Below are 21053 nucleotides of genomic sequence, written 5' to 3' on the forward strand. Positions count from 1 at the left end.
CACACACACACACACACATCAAGACACTCAAGCACACACATACACAGAATCTCACCAGGATGTTCTGGTTTCCTTTGACAAAGTCTGTGAACGCCTCCGTCACTTGCTCCCGAGTCCTTGTCTTCTTAAAGTCTCTGTTTACCGTCCCATCTTCTTTCTACACAGAGGAAGGGAAAGGAAGGCAGATATTATTAGAATAATATTTCACCATAATGGAGCCTTAAGACATTATGTATGAGGCTCCCCGATCACACTTTAAGCTGTGTCTAATGGCCGCTATCATACAAGGGGAGGAAAAATAACTTCAGAAGTCAGCAGCCGAACCCTGACCAAAACAGGAAAATTACCTATTAGGAAACATTTTGCACAGCGTTGAGGGAGAGTTACGTCAAGACTATGCTTTGACGACAGCAGTGAAGTCAACGGGGTTAGACTGTGAGCATAAAGAGCTCCTTGACGTTCAGACGGTAGGCTATCTGAAACTAGGACACTAGGTCTGTATCTCACTTAGCAATTTATCACATTCTGTTAAATGATTCTGTTAAAGGCTACACCAAATCTACATTTTAACTTTGGAAGAGGATTGGATAAAAAAGATTTATTTCCTTCAGTTTGTTAAGAGAATACTGTAAGTGCTTAGGGAATGGGATGCTTCCCACGTTTGTGCTCCTCATAAAAGCTGATTGAATTTCAATCACAAATGACATGCTATCAAGTCAAACTGAAATCTTATCAAAAACATGTTGGCTCACTTTCACACCTTTTAATTTCCTTAAAACCAATCCAGCTAGATAACTGCTGAATTGGCCCAAATGGAAATGTACTCTTATAATCTTCTGGTTCCTCTCTAGGTTTCTTTCTATGTTTTTCCTAGCCACTGTGCATAAATTCTTGAAGTTGTGTGCTCTTTTGGGTTTCAGGCTGGTGAAAAGCAATTAGTGACAAAAAAGGGCTTTACCATGTACATTTGATTGATTTATTAAATTTGGAAATAGGCACCAAAACATTCCCGTTTGTGCAGTTACTTTCTGGACTGTAAATGGCTTCGCTTCACATATGAAGCTGAGATGAAATGAAATAGATAACAACTAGCTACATGTAGAAGCACGCAATGCTTAACTTTGCAAGAGCTTTATAGTATGGACGAGATTACACAGACATAGATGGTGTCTAGATTTCAGTTAGTCTACCAACTTGAACTGTGAGGCACACTGAAAACAGGGAACAGCTCTTCCAATCAATGTACTGCGGTGGTGTGTACTTGTTAAGAAAGGTGAACTTGGTACCAGTAAAACCATAGGAAAGTCTGCGCTACTACTCCTTTTCACAGCCTATTCACGGCCCACCGTAGCTCTGGTGTAACTCGACCAGAACGCTTGCCTTTCTCAGACAGACAGTCATATGGGCATTGACACAACAGCAGCTGTGTGCTGTCTAAAAACTCACAAAGCCCTTTGATTCCCCACACAGTCTCTGAGGGCAACCCCTGATGTCATGGCAACAGAGAGGGCAAGCATAGGCTGTGGCCATCTATGGACATGGCTGGAGACGGGAGGGAGAGATATGAGTGGAAAACTTCGGACAACCTTGTTGTTCCTGTGCTGGTCCACTCTGAACCATTCATCCAGCACCTCTGTCTATAGTCTTCTAAAGACTAACCACAGAGCCTCATTAGAGGAGACAGCCTGTGGAAGACAGTGTTACAGCCCAAACATGGCCAGGATGTCTCCTCTTGGCTTTAGGAGGAATTAGACTGGCCTTGGTTAATCTAACCGCTTGGGACAGACATTTTCTGGATGTTTTTCTTTTCTTTTGTTGCCCCCCATCTTTTACTGAATAGGATTAGCAGTGTCATTAGTTTTACTGAGGCAAAAGGACAAAATCGCTCAGCCTGTCTGTCTATCTGATCCTGCACTGAATCTATTAATGTCTAGATGGTGTGTGAATGTGAATGAGTTGCGTCAACAACGGATGTTCGCGTGAATAGAGGTGTCACAAGCAGGCCCTAGGTGGAGAACAGCCTATACACACTGAAACTGAAGAGACGGGATCTCTTCCTGTTGGCCACCCTAATTTGATGTAATTCATGTTTTCTCTATGGCAAATCTGTTAGAATTTTTCTCTAACCATCCATACATATTTGCCCATTTTAGAAATAATCAGAACAATTATTTTTGGACTGGACCAAGGCTAAAACCTTTTAGTGACCTTTTAGCTTGTTGCTTCTTGGGGCACCTAAGGACGTAATGATCTGGACAGGTGGCTGGGTCAGAGGGACAGAGGAAACTGTTAAGTGATGTCCGGTTGGTTGGTTCTGCAAAGAGAAAGCCCAAGGGCTCTGGGAAGCGGGGTGACCCACTGAGGTGACTCCTCTGTGAAGGGGGGGGGGGGGGGTGACTCCTATATAGCCAGGGTCCAGACATCATTCAACAACCAGTGTGTTGGATCTGAGCCTAACCACTGTTTCCTGCAATTGCTGTATGAATAAAGGTTCAGTTGGAGTATTCTGACTTTTCTCCATCATTTGTGGTAATTTCCATTGTTTGTTTACATTTGATTTGTTTACAAACCAGACATATTTTGGGGTACAACAATTGTACTGAGCTCCAAAACAATTTATATTATTATGAAGAATGGATATACACACAGATACACACACATATATATATATATATAGCAAATAAGAATTGTAGCCTTAAGTGAGGTTTACAGTGTATTGTATATTGTATATCACAGGGTATAATGGTGCCAATTCAGGAAGCAGGTCGACCGTCCAAATATGGACCCGAGGTTCACCTTGATGCCCTCAATGCGGAATCCCAGTGTGGCCGTGGAGCTGATGGTCTCCCTCCACTGCATGTAGCGGGGCTTGGTCACGGCCTGCTTCTCCTGCTCCTCGGGCGTGGGCGCCAGGGGCTCCACCTCCACCATCTTCTGGTACATGTCCTTCCTCAGACTGGGCTTCTTGCGAGCCTTGGTCAGCTCCTCCTCCAGGTACGTCCTTTAACAGAGACAGGGAATCATCTGTTTGGTACTAGGCCTGGTAGCGACTTAAACGGCACAATATGGTGTTACCAATCGAGCTATCAAAAATACTTTCATTTAATGGGACAATATGAAGGATAATTTGACTCCTTTAGAATACGATTTATACTTTCAATGATGTCAGTTAGCGGACAAGCTCATCCACTAATTTCACAAAACACTGTGCAAACATTGCACAACACAAGCCCCACACTTTGGACATCCATTCCTAAATAAGGGCTACGGTTTCCTTTACCATTCCTAGGCAGATTCGTATTCTCCTTCTCATTCAAGCTGTAGCATCAACATACTTAAATAACATGCCAGCCTTAATTCTGTAAGTGCTGAACTCTCCATCTCTGCCCTTCTAGAAAAGGCTGACAATAGCAACGAAAGCTTTGTTAGCGAGGATAGGACCGGGAGACAATAGAACACTGTAGCAAAACCGACCTGACCCATTAGCAACCAGTCCAAAGTGCCACAGGTCACTAACAACATCATCACTGGTCACTAACAACATTGCATAGCGGTATAGCAAGTACATACGGCAACCCGCAGCTATCTAGCAGTTATATGATATATACAAGGGAGACGTTGAGCCGTGTAACAGATATGTGGAGCTCAAAAGCCCAAGAATGAACCCAAAGGCATAGAAGCCATTTCGCAACACTTTCCCCACCGTCTGATATAAGTCACGGTGTGTCTGAGAAGGGCCAGCCGGCTGTCTGCTACAATGCATCTCTTTAGTGTAGACCACGGGGTTGGTCACCCCTAGGCCTTACTGGACCTGACCGTAACCTGACAAACTGGAACAAAGAAATCTGAGAGCTACCGTGACGTCCAGGTCGATAGTAAAAACAAGGTCAGATGTTCATTTAACCCCTTAAAAGGAAAGGTAAGAATTTCCAGAGGGTAAACTAAAATTAGATCTTTGCTTGCCAAAACATAAAACTGCTACCATGGTTACTCAATGGATTTCAGGCAAAAAGAAGTACTGAGAGATAAAAGATGTGTATGTATGTCAGAATGTTTAATTATGTGTATACACTTTAAATACGATGCATTACCTTCCACAGAAAAGTACTTTTAATCAGAATATTGTACTATAAAAGTGTGTCAACCTAGAGATGAACATTCACCTGACACCCATCTTGCAGTCCATGACGCATGGCAGGTCAAACTCAGAGAGCAGGTCATCCATCTGGTTGTACTTCTCCCCGTCCTTCTCCACGTCTCCGTGGTAGGCTGGTACGTAGGGGCGCAGCACGTCCTTCATCAGCCGGTCCAGGCAGCGCTGCTCGCAGTCACAGTGCTTCTTCAGGATCCGGCCGTTAGCCCCTGCCTTAAAACTGCCTAAGAGGAGCCATCAAATCAAAGAAAGCCTTTAATAGAGGATATTTACCATTTACAGAAGGCCTGGTTTACATTATTTTGTCAGACAATAAACGTTTAAGATATTACCAGAATCTCAGTATTACAGGTATATGTTGAGTAAAACATTTATGCCCCAATAGTACTGAACCCATTAAACAAACGATCTACAAGAGTATACAAATGCTACATTTGAATTCCAAACACATTTGCCACTGTAGCGTATTCAATGCAGCTATTAGTAGGAGAGCAGAACCCCAGAACACACATTCCTTCCACAGACTCCCCATACTCCAGAGGCCACGTTGGGAAGGCCTACCTGCATGACCCGCCAGCTGGATCCAAGGGTACTTCTTCTTGAAAGACATGACAAATGGAGACCAGTGGACCATGTTCTTGATTTTCTTCCATGATTTGTGCTGTAGGGATGACAAAACCAGGACTCTTTGAGTTAAACTACCATATGTTGTGTTTCTAGCCCAGTGCTCTGTCTGTTGTCATAACAAACACTGTGGGGGGGTGGGGGGGGCTGAACATAGCTCTATTGTGTATGGATGGCATTGTTCATTTATTACACGTCCAACCCACCACACATGAACATTCGTCCTTTGGTTGTCATTCATTGATGTAGATGAGAGCATTGTTTAGTCGTTTCAAATAGAGTTTTTCGCTAACTGTGGATCCAGGGTAGGCAACATCGAGCCTGGAATGCTGCCTGATTTTAACAGGGAACATTAATTGTGTTGAATTTAGTAATTCAATGAACTGATCACATAGCCCCTGCAGTAGATGCTAGATGGCAAATCAGTGGACGCATTATTACTCCCAACTTTCATGCCAATCTGCTCAATAGCATTTGATACAAGAAATGTATCCACAGTGCCCTACAGGATTTCATAATGGAGAGCAACAATCTAAACTATTGGTGGATGTAGGAAATAGGAAATAACAAATGTTAATCTGCTCATTACTTCAGGATGAGTGATTCATTCAAATACGTATACGTCTTTGTCAAGCACTTTGTGACAACTGCTGTTGTAAAAAGGGCTTTATAAATACATTTGATTGATTGATTGGTATACATGCTTGCAAATTTTCCACTACACCAGATAGCACATTAGCAGAAAATACTCCCATATCGATTGTAGAAAATGGGGGTGAATGTTTGATGACATGGGGCTGGTTGGCTCTTCTGATGCTGGGGCCCTTGTTAAGGTCAATGGCATCATGAAGTACCAAGACATTTGAGTCCACAACTTGGGTGCTTCTGCCAAGATGCTGACACTTGCATATAACTAGGGCTTCCCAACCCTGTTCCTGGAGATCTACTGTCCTGCAGGTTTTCTCTTCAACCCCATTTTATGACTGACCTGGTTAAGCTTTTCATCCAGCTAATTATTAGAATCAGATGTGTTAAATTAGAGTTGGAGAGAAAACCTACACCAATGTAAACTGAAACTATATGTACTGTGAAGTACTATGCAAATTATAATCTCTCACGGTCTAAAAAGTCATCAACATATTAGTTATGTACAGAGAAGAGGCATAAAGTGCTTCTGTTGTCAAACCATTCGGGTGGCATCAATCTAACTATTGCATACATCTGGAGCCACAGCAAATGACGCAAATGAAAACTCTTAAAGGATGCGTGTTTTTTTTTTGGCTTGAGTTCCAGCCCAGTTGCACTCTGCTGATGGTTACACAGTGTTATTCCCCCTCACTGGACGTCCCTGAGAGAGCTCTCTTTAATTTTCCATCTTGGCATAGCCAATGCATTCTTTACTCTGTTAGCTGCTTTCCACCATGGATGGATGTGGGGTTTCCCTGAGCGACCAATCGACCACAGCACTCTGGTCTCACTCTACTAGGCCAGGGAAGCCTTTAAGCCTCCTCCCCTTCCCTCCAGGCATTCAAGCCAGCAGGGTGTTCTCCTTGCTTCAAGCCAGGGCACACACACAAACACACACACACACACACACACACACACAATTCAGGGTGCTTTACCCACACTGAGCCAAGGTACACAAAAACATAGGGACTCCCTCATACACACACACACACTCACACACAAAACACGGCCAAAGGCACAAACAAAAGCCTTCCTGGCAGTCACAAGATATTTCAGAAGACATTTTCTCTCAGTTGACTGAAAAGGACAAACAGCCAAAGCAAGTTCCAATACACAGAGAAAACATCAACAGTAGATGTGATGACAAGGGAAACAACTATCTCTGGCCAATGGACATGCACCCAGACAGAAACGTCTGTTTTCATTAACACGGTAGATTAAGTTACATTAAGATGCTCATACGAGGCAGCGGCCTCAGCACTAGCTCGGTTTTCCCCCCGTCACATGGGACTGTGCTGCAGTGCTCCAACTAACGGGCGTCACACATTTTGCTCTTTAGTGGATTTGAGAGTGCATCGAGGAGGCTGGGAGTTGGTAGAAAGTCGCACCCCCATACACAGCTCTCCTCTTTCACGTGGTGGCGACAGACTGAACCAGGGGGTCAAGCAGTAGTGCAGCAGTGAAGTTCACCGACAGACAGGGCCTTAAGATGACAGCGGCACCAGCAACAGGCCTGAGTGTGAGGTTTTCCCTAAGGGCCTGTTTATGTGTTTCTCAGCCACGCTACGATAATAACAGCAAAACCCTCATACTATCAGCACACCCACACAAATTCACAGGCCTGGAAGGAAAGATCAACAATACAGTAAGTTGACAACATGCTTTAATGCTGTCCGGATGTTTGTCTGCAAAAAAGTAAGCAGTGCAAAGTATTTTACTTGTAGTTTTTTTTTTAAGTTGTGGCTAACAAACTAGTTCAGTCTGTCCTATTTTAAGTCATATTTTACTTTAGTTGGAATGGAAAACCAGATAATTCAGCAGGTATGTTTAGTATACAGTATACAGACAACACATTTGGAGGGCTTAAACAATTAATATTAAAGCCCTGAACTGTTCAGAAAGAGCAACTATACTTAAATCCAAACTGATTCACATTCAAGTCACTGAGAGGGACACCCTAGGGGGTCTGAAATGAAAACCATCCATTTCTGGGGGATTGACAGCGGAACTCTGTTTAGAATATCTACTCTGCATCATTTTCTAACAAAGTTGAATTCACCTTTAACGTAGGGCTGCACAAATGTAATCGAAACTGCGATATTGACATGTGCAATATCCAAATCGCATAGGAATATCCAAATCAGCTCCAAAAAAGGTGAATGATAATTGATTCAGTGTTTTAAAATAAAATGTAATGTAGAACGAAATGTACCATTTGTCAATTGTCTATATACTTTCAAAGGCTTTCTATAAAATCTACTATAAACATGAAACCTGGATTCCCTTCACTTTCATGTTTTTCATTTATTTGTAGTCATTATTTACTGTTATCTCCAATACACATCAATCTTCTGCTTAAGATTCCTTTCTGCAAATGATCCATAATATTTGCATCACAACACTGACAGGCCTCTCTTTGTCCTAGGTAACAACACCCTTTAACAGCATGAATTTGACTTAGAAATGTAAGCAGTACAAATATAATTTAATATAATTTAAATGTAAAATAATTCAAGTTAAGATCACAACCATTCACACAGAGAAAATACAGGTGCTGGTCATAAAATTAGAATATCATCAAAAAGTAGATTTATTTCAGTAATTCCATTCAAAAAGTGAAACTTGAATAATGTATACATCCATTCCACACAGACTGATATATTTCAAGTGTTTATTTATTTTAATTTTGATGATTATGATATACAAGTTTCACTTTTTGAATGGAATTACTGAAATAAATCAACTTTTTCATGATTTTCTAATTTTATGACCAGCACCTGTACACCAGGTATGCAGCACACAAATCATTGCAGTGCATTTGCACAACTAACATTAAACCAAATGAGTGCTTGTTGCCCTGGTGCTACTCTACACAGAGAAAGTAGCTAATTAGTACAATATAATGTCATACTTCTGTTAAAAATAGGGTTCAAATGCAGCTTCCAAATTGTCTCAGAGGGTGGTGAAATTGGCCAGCCACATCTGGCGACTGTTTGTGGCAGCCTGAGCGTCTGTGAGCTCAATCAATTTAGCCTGAGAGTGTGTTCCTTCAGGCACATAAGGATTCTGGTCATTTGATATTGACTTTCCTAAACCCAGTGGGAGTTGCTGCAATGAAGCAGGGCCTTAATCACAAATTGAATTTCAAGGATGTTTTTTGGGAAAAATCATCTGTTAAAAAAAACATGCCGTCCAGTTGTACCACTGCAGCATGGGTTTGACTCTGGCCTACCACTAAATCACCAAAACACCATCTTTCCATGTCTCCCACTTCCTCCATATCTGGTAAAGCATAAAATGCGCCCCAAAAATAATTTTTTAAAAGATTTTAATCCTATCCATCGTTAGTGTTGGAACACTTAGTTAACAGTTTTAGAGATAAGGTGAACCTATGTTCTGCGACATTTCTGTGCGTTCATCAGATGAAAGCATAGTTTCTCTCAACTCAGCTCGTGCACTTGGGGTTCTGGTCTGTATCAATGCGGCTGATGGGAAACAGAACAAGCAGGACATGGTGGCTTGGGTTGCGGTTGGGAGTGCTTAAAAACGCATTAGTAACACAGACCGACAGGTACTGGGCCAACTGACATGGATGGAGAAGGGATTACAGAGGGGAGGGATGACGAAGACGCCCGACAGCACCCCTCACAGTTGGGACAGACAGATGAAAACAAATCCTGTTCAGGAGGAAGCAAAGTGGAGCCATGCAGACGCACTGGAGAATGGGAGAAGAGAAGAGACAGGTGGAGACTGAGACAGGAACTGCCTGGAGCCGATCTGGTGTAGAGTTAGGCGGGGGAGGGAAGTCCAAATGACAGCATGGGTGGTCAAAAGAATTCATGGAAGTTTTGTGACAGAGAAATGTTGTATATTTGTTCATTCAAACTTTCCCATGAGCACATGCACAACAATGCATAATGGTCAGACATACAGCCCACCAATTCTTCACCCATTTCTTCATTCTATAAATTCCAGGTACTCTGTTATTTTAAAATCATGAGTCACTGACATCCTTCCTTGACAAATATTAACTCATCTGACCTTTTAAAGCATGTAAATGTATTATGAAGATGGAGGCAAAACCTTTAGAACGTTTAGCTTTTTTTGCTAGACAGTAGTGACACCTCTTTGAAGATTACTTGTTTTACTCAAAAGCCATAGCAAGTTCCTGTTACAATACCTGCATCTCTCTGAGGAGGAGAGAGATAGATGCTGAGACAATTCCCATCACATAGACAAGCAGGCTCCACATGTGAGAGACAAAAGTTGACATGGTGACGGATGGATGTTGCACTCTATCTCGACTTTCCTCTCTATAGGATCAGACAAGCCGTAGGCTATAAGCTGAGGCTTCACAGGGGCAGGACAATAAGGCTTATGGCTCATTTGTTTCACAAAGCCAACATGAAAAAACAAAATCAAGGGTATGTAAACTAGCTGGTATGACTTTGAGAGCAAACACTTTAGAGGCAACACAGTGTCCTTCCACAAGGCCCAGTTCCCTGTGGCCAGGCTCAGTCAATGCAAATCGCCTGTTCCTCAAACACACAAATCACAAACCTCAGCACTGCATGGAACCTAGGTTGCAGACACACACAAAAGGCACGGGAAGGATGAAGAGAGGCTGACAGCCAGCTGGACTGACACCTCAAAACAGTGAACAATAATGAAAATAGATAAAACTAGTGTGATTTCCTTTGAAACTTGAACATATAACCCTATTGGTAAATTCCAGTGTGTTTCTACATTGTAAACACTTGTTAACAATGTTAATTTTCATGTCTAGTAGATATTATAACTGTCCAAAAATACATAAAATACAAAGTGTTTTTTTGGGTGTAGAATCCAGATGGAGTGTTTTGGCTATTGACTCTTTTCATTACTAGAAAATCAATTGTCGAGCATGTCAGCTAACCCTTCGGGGTTGTGTTCAGGAGAGATCTAAGTTCACTGCGGTGACAGGAACTATTTTGGGAGATGTGTCCCTGTATTCCTGGGACGATAGATTCTGACAGCACTGCTGCTCCTCTCTGGACATAATAATTCTCTCCTCTTACATCAAAGATAGGAAGCACATAACACACTTCTCATCATTCCCACTCTTGCAGCCATGACAAACAAGCACTGGAGAGCAGTGTTTTGAGGAAATCTGTAATCCCTTTATTGGATCAACGTCCATATTGGGATCCGTTTGGGGAACATAAGAGTGTACTTCGAGTTCTAGTTGCCTTGTAGAAAACCAGGCTTCCCTAAAGAAGTGTGAAGAAGTCCACTCTATGTTTAAGCCTAAATCTCACTAATGATTTTGTTTAGGGACAATGAGGAAGCTATTTGATCTAATACAAGTTTGGTTTAGCCTTCTTGATGTTGAACTCTGATATTAAAACAAATCTTAAGTAGCCACTAAATGCGTTTCGCTAAAAAAACAAACAAAAAGAAAACCTCAACCACCAAGCATACAGCCATCAGAAACTAGCAAGTTGTTGAACAAACATTTTACCTGTTGACGATTTAACAAAAAGCCCTCAAAAACAAACAACAACAGAAGTCGTGTTTGGTACAGTCTTGGTTGAGCATCAACAGAGAAGATACCTGACGTCTTGCAGTGTCACATCCTAGGACGGTAGGTGGGTCATGCCAAATGAGATCCTATACCCTCCCTCCCTTATTTGTTATGTCTTGGTTTCTTTTTATTAAACGTCCTCTGTTCTCCCTGTGCATGTGTCCTGTCCTGCTTCAACATTACATAGGGTCAATGCAGACTTTCAGGCAGTTGTTGTCTGCAAAGTTTATGCAACAAAATACTATAAATATAGGAGCATAATTTGAACATTATATTAATTTGTCCCAAATATCGTTAAAGCGTTACTGTGTGCAAATATTTCTAATGTTTTTTGGAGCCTGAGAGCCATCCGTAGTGCAAATAAAACTCCACATTCCTTTGCTTGTTTTTCAATCCACACTGAGCTTATTCGAGCACATTCAAGAATTGGGTTCATTTCTATTTCATTATTATAATGGTTTGACAGCACTAACGCAAATCCTCACAAACAAATCTGAGAATATATATTTTAACATCCTAGTACTTGTTTTAGTTACGTTTGTTCCTTTTTGATGAGTGAACTACATGTGGCTTGAAGCAATGAGTGCTACATTTAAAGAACAGTGGCCATGTTGACAGCTTTCCCCAGACCACAACCTAACCTGTTCAGTACAGCACTGTTCCATTCAATTTAACGTTCCAGAACATAAAAACAAATTGAACGTATTATAGGTATTCAGATGACTTTTGTCTATTTCATTCAAATCTTTGAGAACTTCACATCTATGGATATTGTGATAATGAAAACATTTTAAGTTATGGGCAAATGACCCACCAACTAATTTGCAAACCTTAAAATTATCTCAACTTTGTCTGTTTTATGCTTCAAAAAGTTACAATATTACATATCATTCACATCCAGATTCTGGAGAATGTTTGGAGTCGGGGGTGTTTTAAAGTGAAGGTGACATTCCTCTGCTTGTTTGTGTTATATATGTACATGAAAATAGACAGAGAGAAAGAACACCACTTTACAGGACAAATAGTACAGCCAACCTCAGTAAGATAGTAGGCCAGGGGTAGACTCATAGAAGCTTCTGTTCAGTGCAGTATAGCACATCTAGCATCACATGAAACCACAAGACGTTCCTACTACCATCTCCAGCGCCCTGCAGCAATGCACTCTGGGTAAACAATAACTCACCTATCGACGGACAGAGGAGCGCAACTACCATTGCATCTTAGAACAGCAAACAGTGTACATTTTGTAAATGTTCCTTTAATTTACAATTTCTTGCTTTCTTTCAGGCCATTAGGCAACAAAGACATTGAGCTTCCAAGTACGTACACTGTGCCGTGTGCAGGAAGAACACTGAGCTCCTGGTATTTTGATCATATCACTTTAATTGGAATATTAAGTGCATCTCAGGGCATCAGTTACTTTAATAGAATGAACAAACTCATTGATAATAAATCACATGGCCAGAACAGGAATTAGTCTAAATAGACCATACCAAAACAGGTAGCACAGCAGGACAGAGGCTCAGTGTACACACTTTCCACAGTCTTCACCTCTCATAAACCATTTCTTAATTTCTCCTCTTATAATCCTGAATGCCGGTGCTATCCTACTGTAAATAAGACACAGCCATGAGGGTTGGTTAATAGGCCTTTCTTTCTGGTCATGTTCTGCCCCAGGTAATACTTGTCCCCACGTGTTTAGTGGGTTTGTTTGGGATTGTAACTGCAGGGACATTGCTCATTATGGTGAGCATATTTGCACCTCATTCCAGTTGTGTATATAAATATGATCTCATTCCAATTGGCTTACCTTGTAAAATAAAGGTGAAAAAACCTAAAACCTAAACCACTTCCAGTCAAGACACTATCAGTAGTTAGGCCTGGCAGTTGCACCCACACTATTAGGCATATTCCTTTAAATTGAACACTGAGACCCCAGATGATTTTCCATGAACTCATCTCACTCTTGCCAAAATCCCAAACCGTCCCTTTAAGAAAAGTAAATACTTTCATACTCCACTGAGATTATTGTGTAGTAAATGAACCAATGTTGTGACATCTAGTGCATACAGACGTGCTGCCATAAATACTCTTGGGTATGAAACATCTTTACCCAATCTCCTCAGGCCAGCCACGGACCAGAGTATCTACGTCTTTCCCTGGCCCTCTCTGCATCCATCCCTCCTCTCCATTCCAGACATTTTACACACACACACTATCAATAGCCCCACCATGTTTCTTAGTGAGAGACCGGAAGAGGCGACCCATATCGTAGGGAGAGCACTCAACCTCATTGCGTCGTGCTGTTGTTCTGATAAAAGAGACCCAGGCACCGTTCTATATTGAGCAGGAGGAAAGGGATGCCGCTCTCAGCGACTCCTCGACCTCATTGGTGTTGTTAAAGTTTCCACTGAACGCGGCACGGAGCACAGGGAGGAAGTGGTTTTTAACCCTTCGAGAGGAACCTCTCAGTGAGACAGGAAAGCGGTGGGGGTTCATCAGTGGCGACAGTATTTTCCACATCTGCGACTGACTACTTATCTAGTGACAACAACAAAAAAACAGTGATCTTGTGAAGATAAGACGAAGTCACTTTCCAGTGGTCAATACAAGCTATCAATCAGTCAGTCAGACGACAAGTCTGCCGGACTGTATTTGAGAAAAGATGGAGTACATTCAGATCCTTTTCACACAGTGAAACGGTTTCTGTAATTTTGCTGCATAATATCTTTTGTAGCACTATATTATACATTACTACTTAGAACTGCTGCCTACTTTCATCTCTAATCCTAAATTAGGTTAAAGGTTCAGTACGAAAGTGAAAAGGTGTGATTAAATAACCATACCTTAGTAGAATATACAACTGCCAGCAAGGAAGCCTCTGAGAATATGACTTAACTTCATCCAAAAAATATTTAGTTATGCTTTTCATATGACAAAAGTGAATATCAAACCTTGGTTCAATAACTTTTGCTTGTAACAATACAGTGGGATGAAAGACAGAGCAACCTTGTCCTGGAGGATCTATAGCAGGCTAGCTATTGGCAATGGTCCACAAACAACAAGGGAATCCTTCAACAGGCCTCTCCTGCTGTTGTGCTTTCTCATTACACTGCCTTCATAACGCTAATACCGTGATACCCACAGACATGCGGAAACTTGTCAATAACTATGCTGTAGTGAATTGCACACATGAGCAGAAGACTTCATGTCAAAAGTTCACTTCCCACTCTACACAGAGTAAAGCTTTCTCTGTAAGAACACTTTTGATCCACAACAAAGGTTTTTTTCATTCACAACAATTAAACAATTGAAATAAATGACATCATCAATCGCTCAGCAGAGAGAGGCAGCATAGCAGAGAGGAAACGGCTACATCAATGACCTCCGACCCAAATCTCTTCCATTGGGGGTTGATGTGCGTCCAGGCAGAGGCAACACATGTATTTTATCCTACAGTAAAACATCCACACAGGTAACTAGATACTAGTTACTAGTGCCATTTTCACTTAAATTATTATCTGATACCCCGCACATAGTATTGAACATGAAGTCCCAGTGACACAGTATGTTTTGAATGATATAAGACATAGGCTTACAGTGCTTTTGGAGAGTCTTCACCTTCTTCATTTCTTTGTTGTTTTATAGACTTTTCATATAAATTTACAACTGATTAAATATATTTTTGTTGTCATCAATCTACACATAAAACCCTGTAATGACAAAGAGAAAACACATTTTTTGTATGTAAGTATCAAGACTCATTGCTGTGAAACTCCAAATTGAGTTCAGATGCATCCTGTGTTTTCTGATCATCCTTGAGATGTCTCATAAACTTTACTGGATTCAAAATCAAATGACTGGACATGATTTAGAAAGGCACACATCTGTCTATAAAGGTCCCACATGTCACAGCAACAACCAAGTGCATGTCACAGCAACAACCAAGCCATGAAGTCGAAGGTACTGTTATTAAAAGATTGCTAAATCATGGTAAGTTCTCAGGAGCAAAATGCGCTCCATCACAGTAAAATGAAGAGAAAATTGAACCACCAAGACTCTACCTAGAGCTGGCAGTATGACCAAACTAAGTAACCAGGCAAGATTGTCCTTGATTAGGGACGTAACAAAGAACCCAAATGGCCCCTATCGTACATAAGCCACTCTTCAGTAAACACAAATGGCACTTAAAGAACTGTGAGCATGAGAAAAAGATGATCCGGTCTGATGACATCAAAATCGAATGCCGTCAGATAACTGGTCTAACCACTAGGCTATCTGTCGCCCCAATAACAATAACTACTAAGTGAGGACTTTCACTGTTCAACTAGATACACATTGTACCTGGAGCAAGCAAGCCAGCGTGAGGGAAAGAGGCAGGCAGAATGGCCGTGTGCTGTTTTTATTATTATTATACCTTTATTTTTACAGGCAAGTCATTAAGAACACGTTCTTATTTACAATGGCGGCCTGACAAGTGGAGGAAGTAGAGTTAAAATGACAACAAACATTATAGATACTTACAAGTTAGCAATTACATAAATACAATTGCAAACTCAACACAGTAGACAACAGACCACTTTAACCAGGTATGTGTATATAGAAATGAAGAATAGCTGTACATAGAAATATTTGCTCCTTTCATCCTTTCTCCTTCCCCCCCTTTTTTTTCCTCTTTTCCCTTCCTTCATCTTTCTTTTTCCTTTCCCCTTCCCTTTTTCCTTCCTATCCTTTCCTTTTCCTATTTTTATTTATGACTATGAAGAGAAACAGCTTCATGTGTCCGTGTACAAGAGTGATATTACAGCTTTAAATGATGACGTTGAAATTAGCTTATCAATTTTGAGAATTTTTTGGAGCGAATTCCAGTCCCGAGCGGCAGCAGATTGAAATGATATTAGACCAATAGCTGTTTTGGTTTTTGGAATTATTAATTGAAGACCGGGTATCATAAGTGGCAGGCTTAGGCTGCAGCAGTTGACCTAAGTAAGGTGGTGAGTGACCAAGAAGGGTCTTGTAAATGAACGTGAACCAGTGAATTGTACGACGATTGTGAAGGGAGGACCAGTTGACAGATGTGTAGAGAGCGCAGTGGTGTGTGTTGTAAGGAGCATTTGTGTCAAACCTGATAGCAGAATGGTAAAGAGAGTCAAGTTTTGACAGGGTGGACTTGCAGGCAACCCTGTAAATGGTATCTCCATAGTCTAAAATGGGTAGGATGGTCATTTGAATAAGAGAAAGTTTGGCAGAAGTGGTGAATGAAGAGCGGTTTCTGTAAAGAAAACCAAGCTTGGCTTTAACCTTAGATTGCAGCTTAGATATGTGGGTAGAATAAGTAAGAGAGGTGTCCAACCAGATGCCCAAGTATTTATATGCAGTGACTTGTTCTAGAATACCCCCATTACAGGTGGTGATGTTAAGTGCAGGAGGAGGCGTAGTACCCTTTCGGTAAAACCACATGATTTTTGTTTTGGAGGTATTGAGACTGAGATTGAGTTGTGTAAAGGATTGTTGAACTTGGTAAAAGCTTTCTTGCAGGGTAGCTTGAACAGCATCAGGGGAGGGGCCAGTGGCATAAAGAACAGTATCATCAGCATATAGGTGAATGAAAGAATTGCCAGCCTTCGGTGGAATGGTATTAATATAAATTAAAAAAAGAGTTGGAGCAAGGATAGAACCTTGGGGCACACCCCTGATGATCGGGAGAGAGTGGGATACAAGGTTTTCGAATCTTACACTTTGAACCCGGTGTGAGAGATAATTTGTGAACCAAACCAGTGAGTGATCAGTGACACCAATGCTGCTGAGTCTGTCAATGAGTATGTTGTGGTCCACAGAGTCAAAAGCTTTCTTGCAAAGCCTTGCAAATTCACCAAAGTAGCCTAAAGTTAGCCTCTTCTTCTTTGGTATAACATGTAACATGGCAAAGAAAAGTATCGAGTGAGTGCCTCATTTTAACAGGGATCCGTCACACTAAATATTCTCTTCATATAGACTGTATAATATGCCTTTTATATGTTAATAGCAAATGAACAGCATTATGTTAATCCAATCCTACCTAGAACGCAAATGTAGTATGTTTGCGCATCCATTTTGAGAGTCTCCCATATATTCAATACCTTGAAAACCAACCAAACAGCTGTGACACATTGGCATATGTTGGAATTCGCTAATGAATCATAAAAACAGCGCCTCTTGTGGGCACTTGCAATAATACAATTAATACTCTTATGGTACAGCAAAATTCATCCCGGGTTTTACTTTTGGTCCACCAGTTTTTTATTCCGTGCTTCTTTTTCACATGAACAGAAATTGATTGAACTGAGTAGGAATTTGGTTGTTGAGGTGTCAAATGTACTAAAATGTAATATTTGAAATAAACTTCTTAAAAACATTTATTAAATATCTAGTAAATAATGTGTGTACTATCGGTAGCCTCGGTATGAATTATTGATTACCATATGCAACTCTTACCTTAATATTTCCAGAAAGTAATGTAATGTTAACAATGCTAGTTAGCATTTAAAATAACCTGACAAACTTGATATTAACATGAGCTTAACATTTTTTCCATTCCATTGGATCTTATTTACAAGTTGAGGTGGGCCAAATGTATTTTCCTTTGCACTGAGCAGATAACATGAACAGATAACATCTTGAGAATAACTTTTTTATTATACAATGTGTCAGTATTTGTCATGACATAAGCCATGTATACTACAGAAACCAGATTATTTGAATCACAAACTTATAATTTTAAAACTGTGCAGCTGAGCTGACATAGAAATCTCCAGATATGTTAGCAGTAATTTTGTAGCACATGTTGTTTGAATTCTTTACATAACTAAAGTGGCACTTTAGGATATATTATATTATTTGTTACTTAGCAAAATGTGCAGCTAGGTTTTGCTAGCCTAGCTGGCTGTTTGTACATAAAATGAGAGTGATTGAGCATAGTTTTTCTGGCTTCACAAATTCCTTGCTACTTACTCTTTAAATCCTAGGCCACACCCACATATGTTAGTTTCTTCTCTGCAATGGAGCTGAACACTCCCCAATCAGAAAAAAACATCCTAACTATCTGATTGGTCCCCAGGAATGTGTTAGGCCAGAGCTATGTTTTGTTCAATACCCTTCATTTTGACATCATCTGAACAACTTCAATGGTAGGAGTCTGATTGTGGAAGGTGTAGTAACAACATTTCCATGTAATATTTCTGTTCTAATTGTCTGGCAAAGTCACAAACTATAACGCATAGGCCTAACACTTGCAAATAAATAGAAAATGGTAAGGAATCTCCACTACTAAAAGTAGAGTAGAACTGTCAACAAGCAGATTGAGAACGCATTTTCTATGCCGACAGAGTGAGATAGTAAACAAAAATACTGATTAGGAGTTCACTGGTACTTTCCCTCCAGTGGCTAACAAATCAGCCAGGCTAAGCTCATTGCTCTGCATTAGTCTCATACACACTGAAAGATGGGGTGAACGTAAAAAAAACATTGCACTTCCTGTCTCATGCATAAAAAAGCAGCTCCCTTCCTCCAGCAGAGCTGCTCTCTCTCTCTCACACACACACACACACAGAACCCAGCTGTTTGAAGCAGACCTCGCTTGACGTCACATGGTCTCCCAGGCAACAGGCTGTCACAGGGGTGTTACTTTTTCCATTGCTCTGAACCCTCAAAGTTAACTGGGGTTTAGAAAGTTTGCTTTTGTGAAAAGGCATGAGTGTGTGTGTGTGTGTGTGTGTGTGTGTGTGTGTATGTGTATTGGTTAACAGCACTGCTACTGCGAATCTGAATAATTTAAACGAGAAGTTCTCTCTAACCTCAAGGGAATGCCTGTCCAAATAATGATTAAGTCTCTAATGAAATATCGACTATTCTCCCTGCATCGATCTACCAATAGCATAATGAGTAATTCAAATGTTTACAAAATTATTAAAATTAATTTAAACAAATGTGTGGCTTGGGGTATTCCAGCAATTCAAGCCACTGTCTGGTGAACATGTACTCCTGCAGCCTGGGTTTGAATGCATCTCGCTGCTCTTTTAGCAACAACACTCCTCTCTCTTTCACACTGTCCTTGTCTAATAAACCATAAAATGGATGAAAAGATAGCTTAAAAATGTATTATGAATATAAACTAAAGGACCTCAATGTCCAAGGGTTGTGCATTAAAAACACCCAGACAATGACAGTAAAAACATCACAACTTATTTCCTTTCACAGTGTTTGTTCACAGAGGAAAGATAGGAAGTAAGGTAAAGTTCAGGTTGAGTGTCTCTATCACAATAAGTTGTTATTAACCATGCAATGCCATCTTAAAAGTGCCATCTTGGTAAGTCATCACCATGTAATAAAATCAAATAAGAGAAGCAATTTAGATTCATAGTGTTCACAGCGGAAAGATAGGAGGTCATGGAAAGCCCAGTTAGTGTTACCATCGTGCTAATAAACCAGGCACCACATCAAGTTCTTCTAGCCCTGGCACCATAACAACTTTTAGCTTTGTGGTGGTAATAACCCTAACCCTATCCTTCCTGTTGAAGACAGGAAGCAGCCATCAGACACTTTAGCCTTATTGGCCAGCCAGCTCATTACACATCCAGAACCGACAACAGCACGCGGATCGACGACAACAAACCGTGTAAGTTTCAAAAGGGGTTTCCAATAGGGAATCCCTGTATCTTCGGTCTTCCCTGTCAGTCTGACCAAGGGAGACTATCGTTGGACTTCAAATTAACTCCAGTCATGGAAATGTGGGTTTCAGGAAAAAGATTAAGTACAATGTCTGTTTATTGAAATGGTGACAATCCAAGACAAAAATAACAGTAAGATGTATACATTCCTATCAGGTGAGTAATCAGGTTTATTTGGAGATAATTTATACCAAGGGGTGCTAAGGTGGACTAAAAGAGTCAGTCCAACAAGACTAATGTTACAACTGCGCAACTATTTTTAGAAAGCTAAGAGAAATGCCTGCCTGCCCCACATAGTCCACAGCAGCTCCTACTGGGCCTGTTACAACAAGCCTGCAGCAATAGCCTCTGGCTGGGCTACTGGCTCGCCCTAGCATGCAGGGCTCTTCCCTCTCCGGGTCCAAACAGGAAAGGGAGACACCAGCGTGACAAGGTTTTATGATGATGTGGTTTCAGGACCCCAGCCCAGAGAACCCCAGGCTAAGCGGACCGGCATCTGCATACAGGCATGGTATAGCCTGGTGGCAGATCCGTTTGTGGTTTGGCAAACTTCTCTGTTCTTAACACTGTCATACCCAACATTGACTAACAGCTCGTTAATACATGACAAAGACTTGACAACAGCATTAGATCCGCAACTAGGCTACAAAAAGCAGAATGTTCTCTTTCTCTTTTTGTCTGACCAGTAACTGTCGGTTAACTACAGAGTGAAGACAGGACTGATGCCATCCCTAATGTATCTTCCATTTATTTTTCTGTAATGAGGCATTCATCCTTCCATGAAAGCCAGGAAAGGTGTGTTGTATAAGGATGTGGTAAGACAATAGCTTATTTCGGAAATATTACAAGAGGCTTTATGATTATTGTTCCAGGGAACTTCATATGAAATGGATATTCCGGGCAACTCACCAGGTTTAACAAAAGCAGTACTTTCCCAAACAAACAAATGTGACACAATTGTATATATGTTTTTAAATATAAATAAAAAAATATATAATTCTACAACAAAGAGAATCAGAAAGATACAACATATATCATATGTTGTCATATACTGAATGCATATACACCCTTGAAGAGGTTCTGGATAATTGCATTTAATTATCCTTGTTAAAAAAACACCTTAAAAGCCAAGTACAAACAATAGCCAATATACTTCAAAACCAAGTTAATTTAATGTCAATGGACAGTAGTATGAATACATTTGAATTTTAGACCATTTTATGCCTAATTTCACCTGTTTGAAAACCAATCCACCAATACGAGCTCGTGGCAAGAAGTCTGTTACAGATCAATGTATCAAAATGTTACAAAAAAACAGTTC

The 21053-nt window shown here is 40.7% G+C and overlaps 1 protein-coding gene across 1 annotated transcript in view; it reads right to left on the reverse strand.

Moving 5' to 3' along the window:
* The window catches only part of itpkb (inositol-trisphosphate 3-kinase B), a 32885-nt gene that overhangs the window by 6856 nt on the left and 4976 nt on the right, over positions 1–21053 (reverse strand). The window contains exons 3-6 of the mRNA XM_010882614.3: positions 4715–4814; positions 4164–4377; positions 2797–3001; positions 56–157 (exon numbers count right to left, since the gene is read on the reverse strand). Coding sequence (XP_010880916.2) covers positions 56–157; positions 2797–3001; positions 4164–4377; positions 4715–4814 — 621 coding nt within the window. The remainder of the gene's footprint in view (positions 1–55; positions 158–2796; positions 3002–4163; positions 4378–4714; positions 4815–21053) is intronic.

This window comes from Esox lucius, chromosome 18, assembly GCF_011004845.1.
Source record: "Esox lucius isolate fEsoLuc1 chromosome 18, fEsoLuc1.pri, whole genome shotgun sequence".
In the NCBI taxonomy this organism is placed as follows: domain Eukaryota; kingdom Metazoa; phylum Chordata; class Actinopteri; order Esociformes; family Esocidae; genus Esox; species Esox lucius.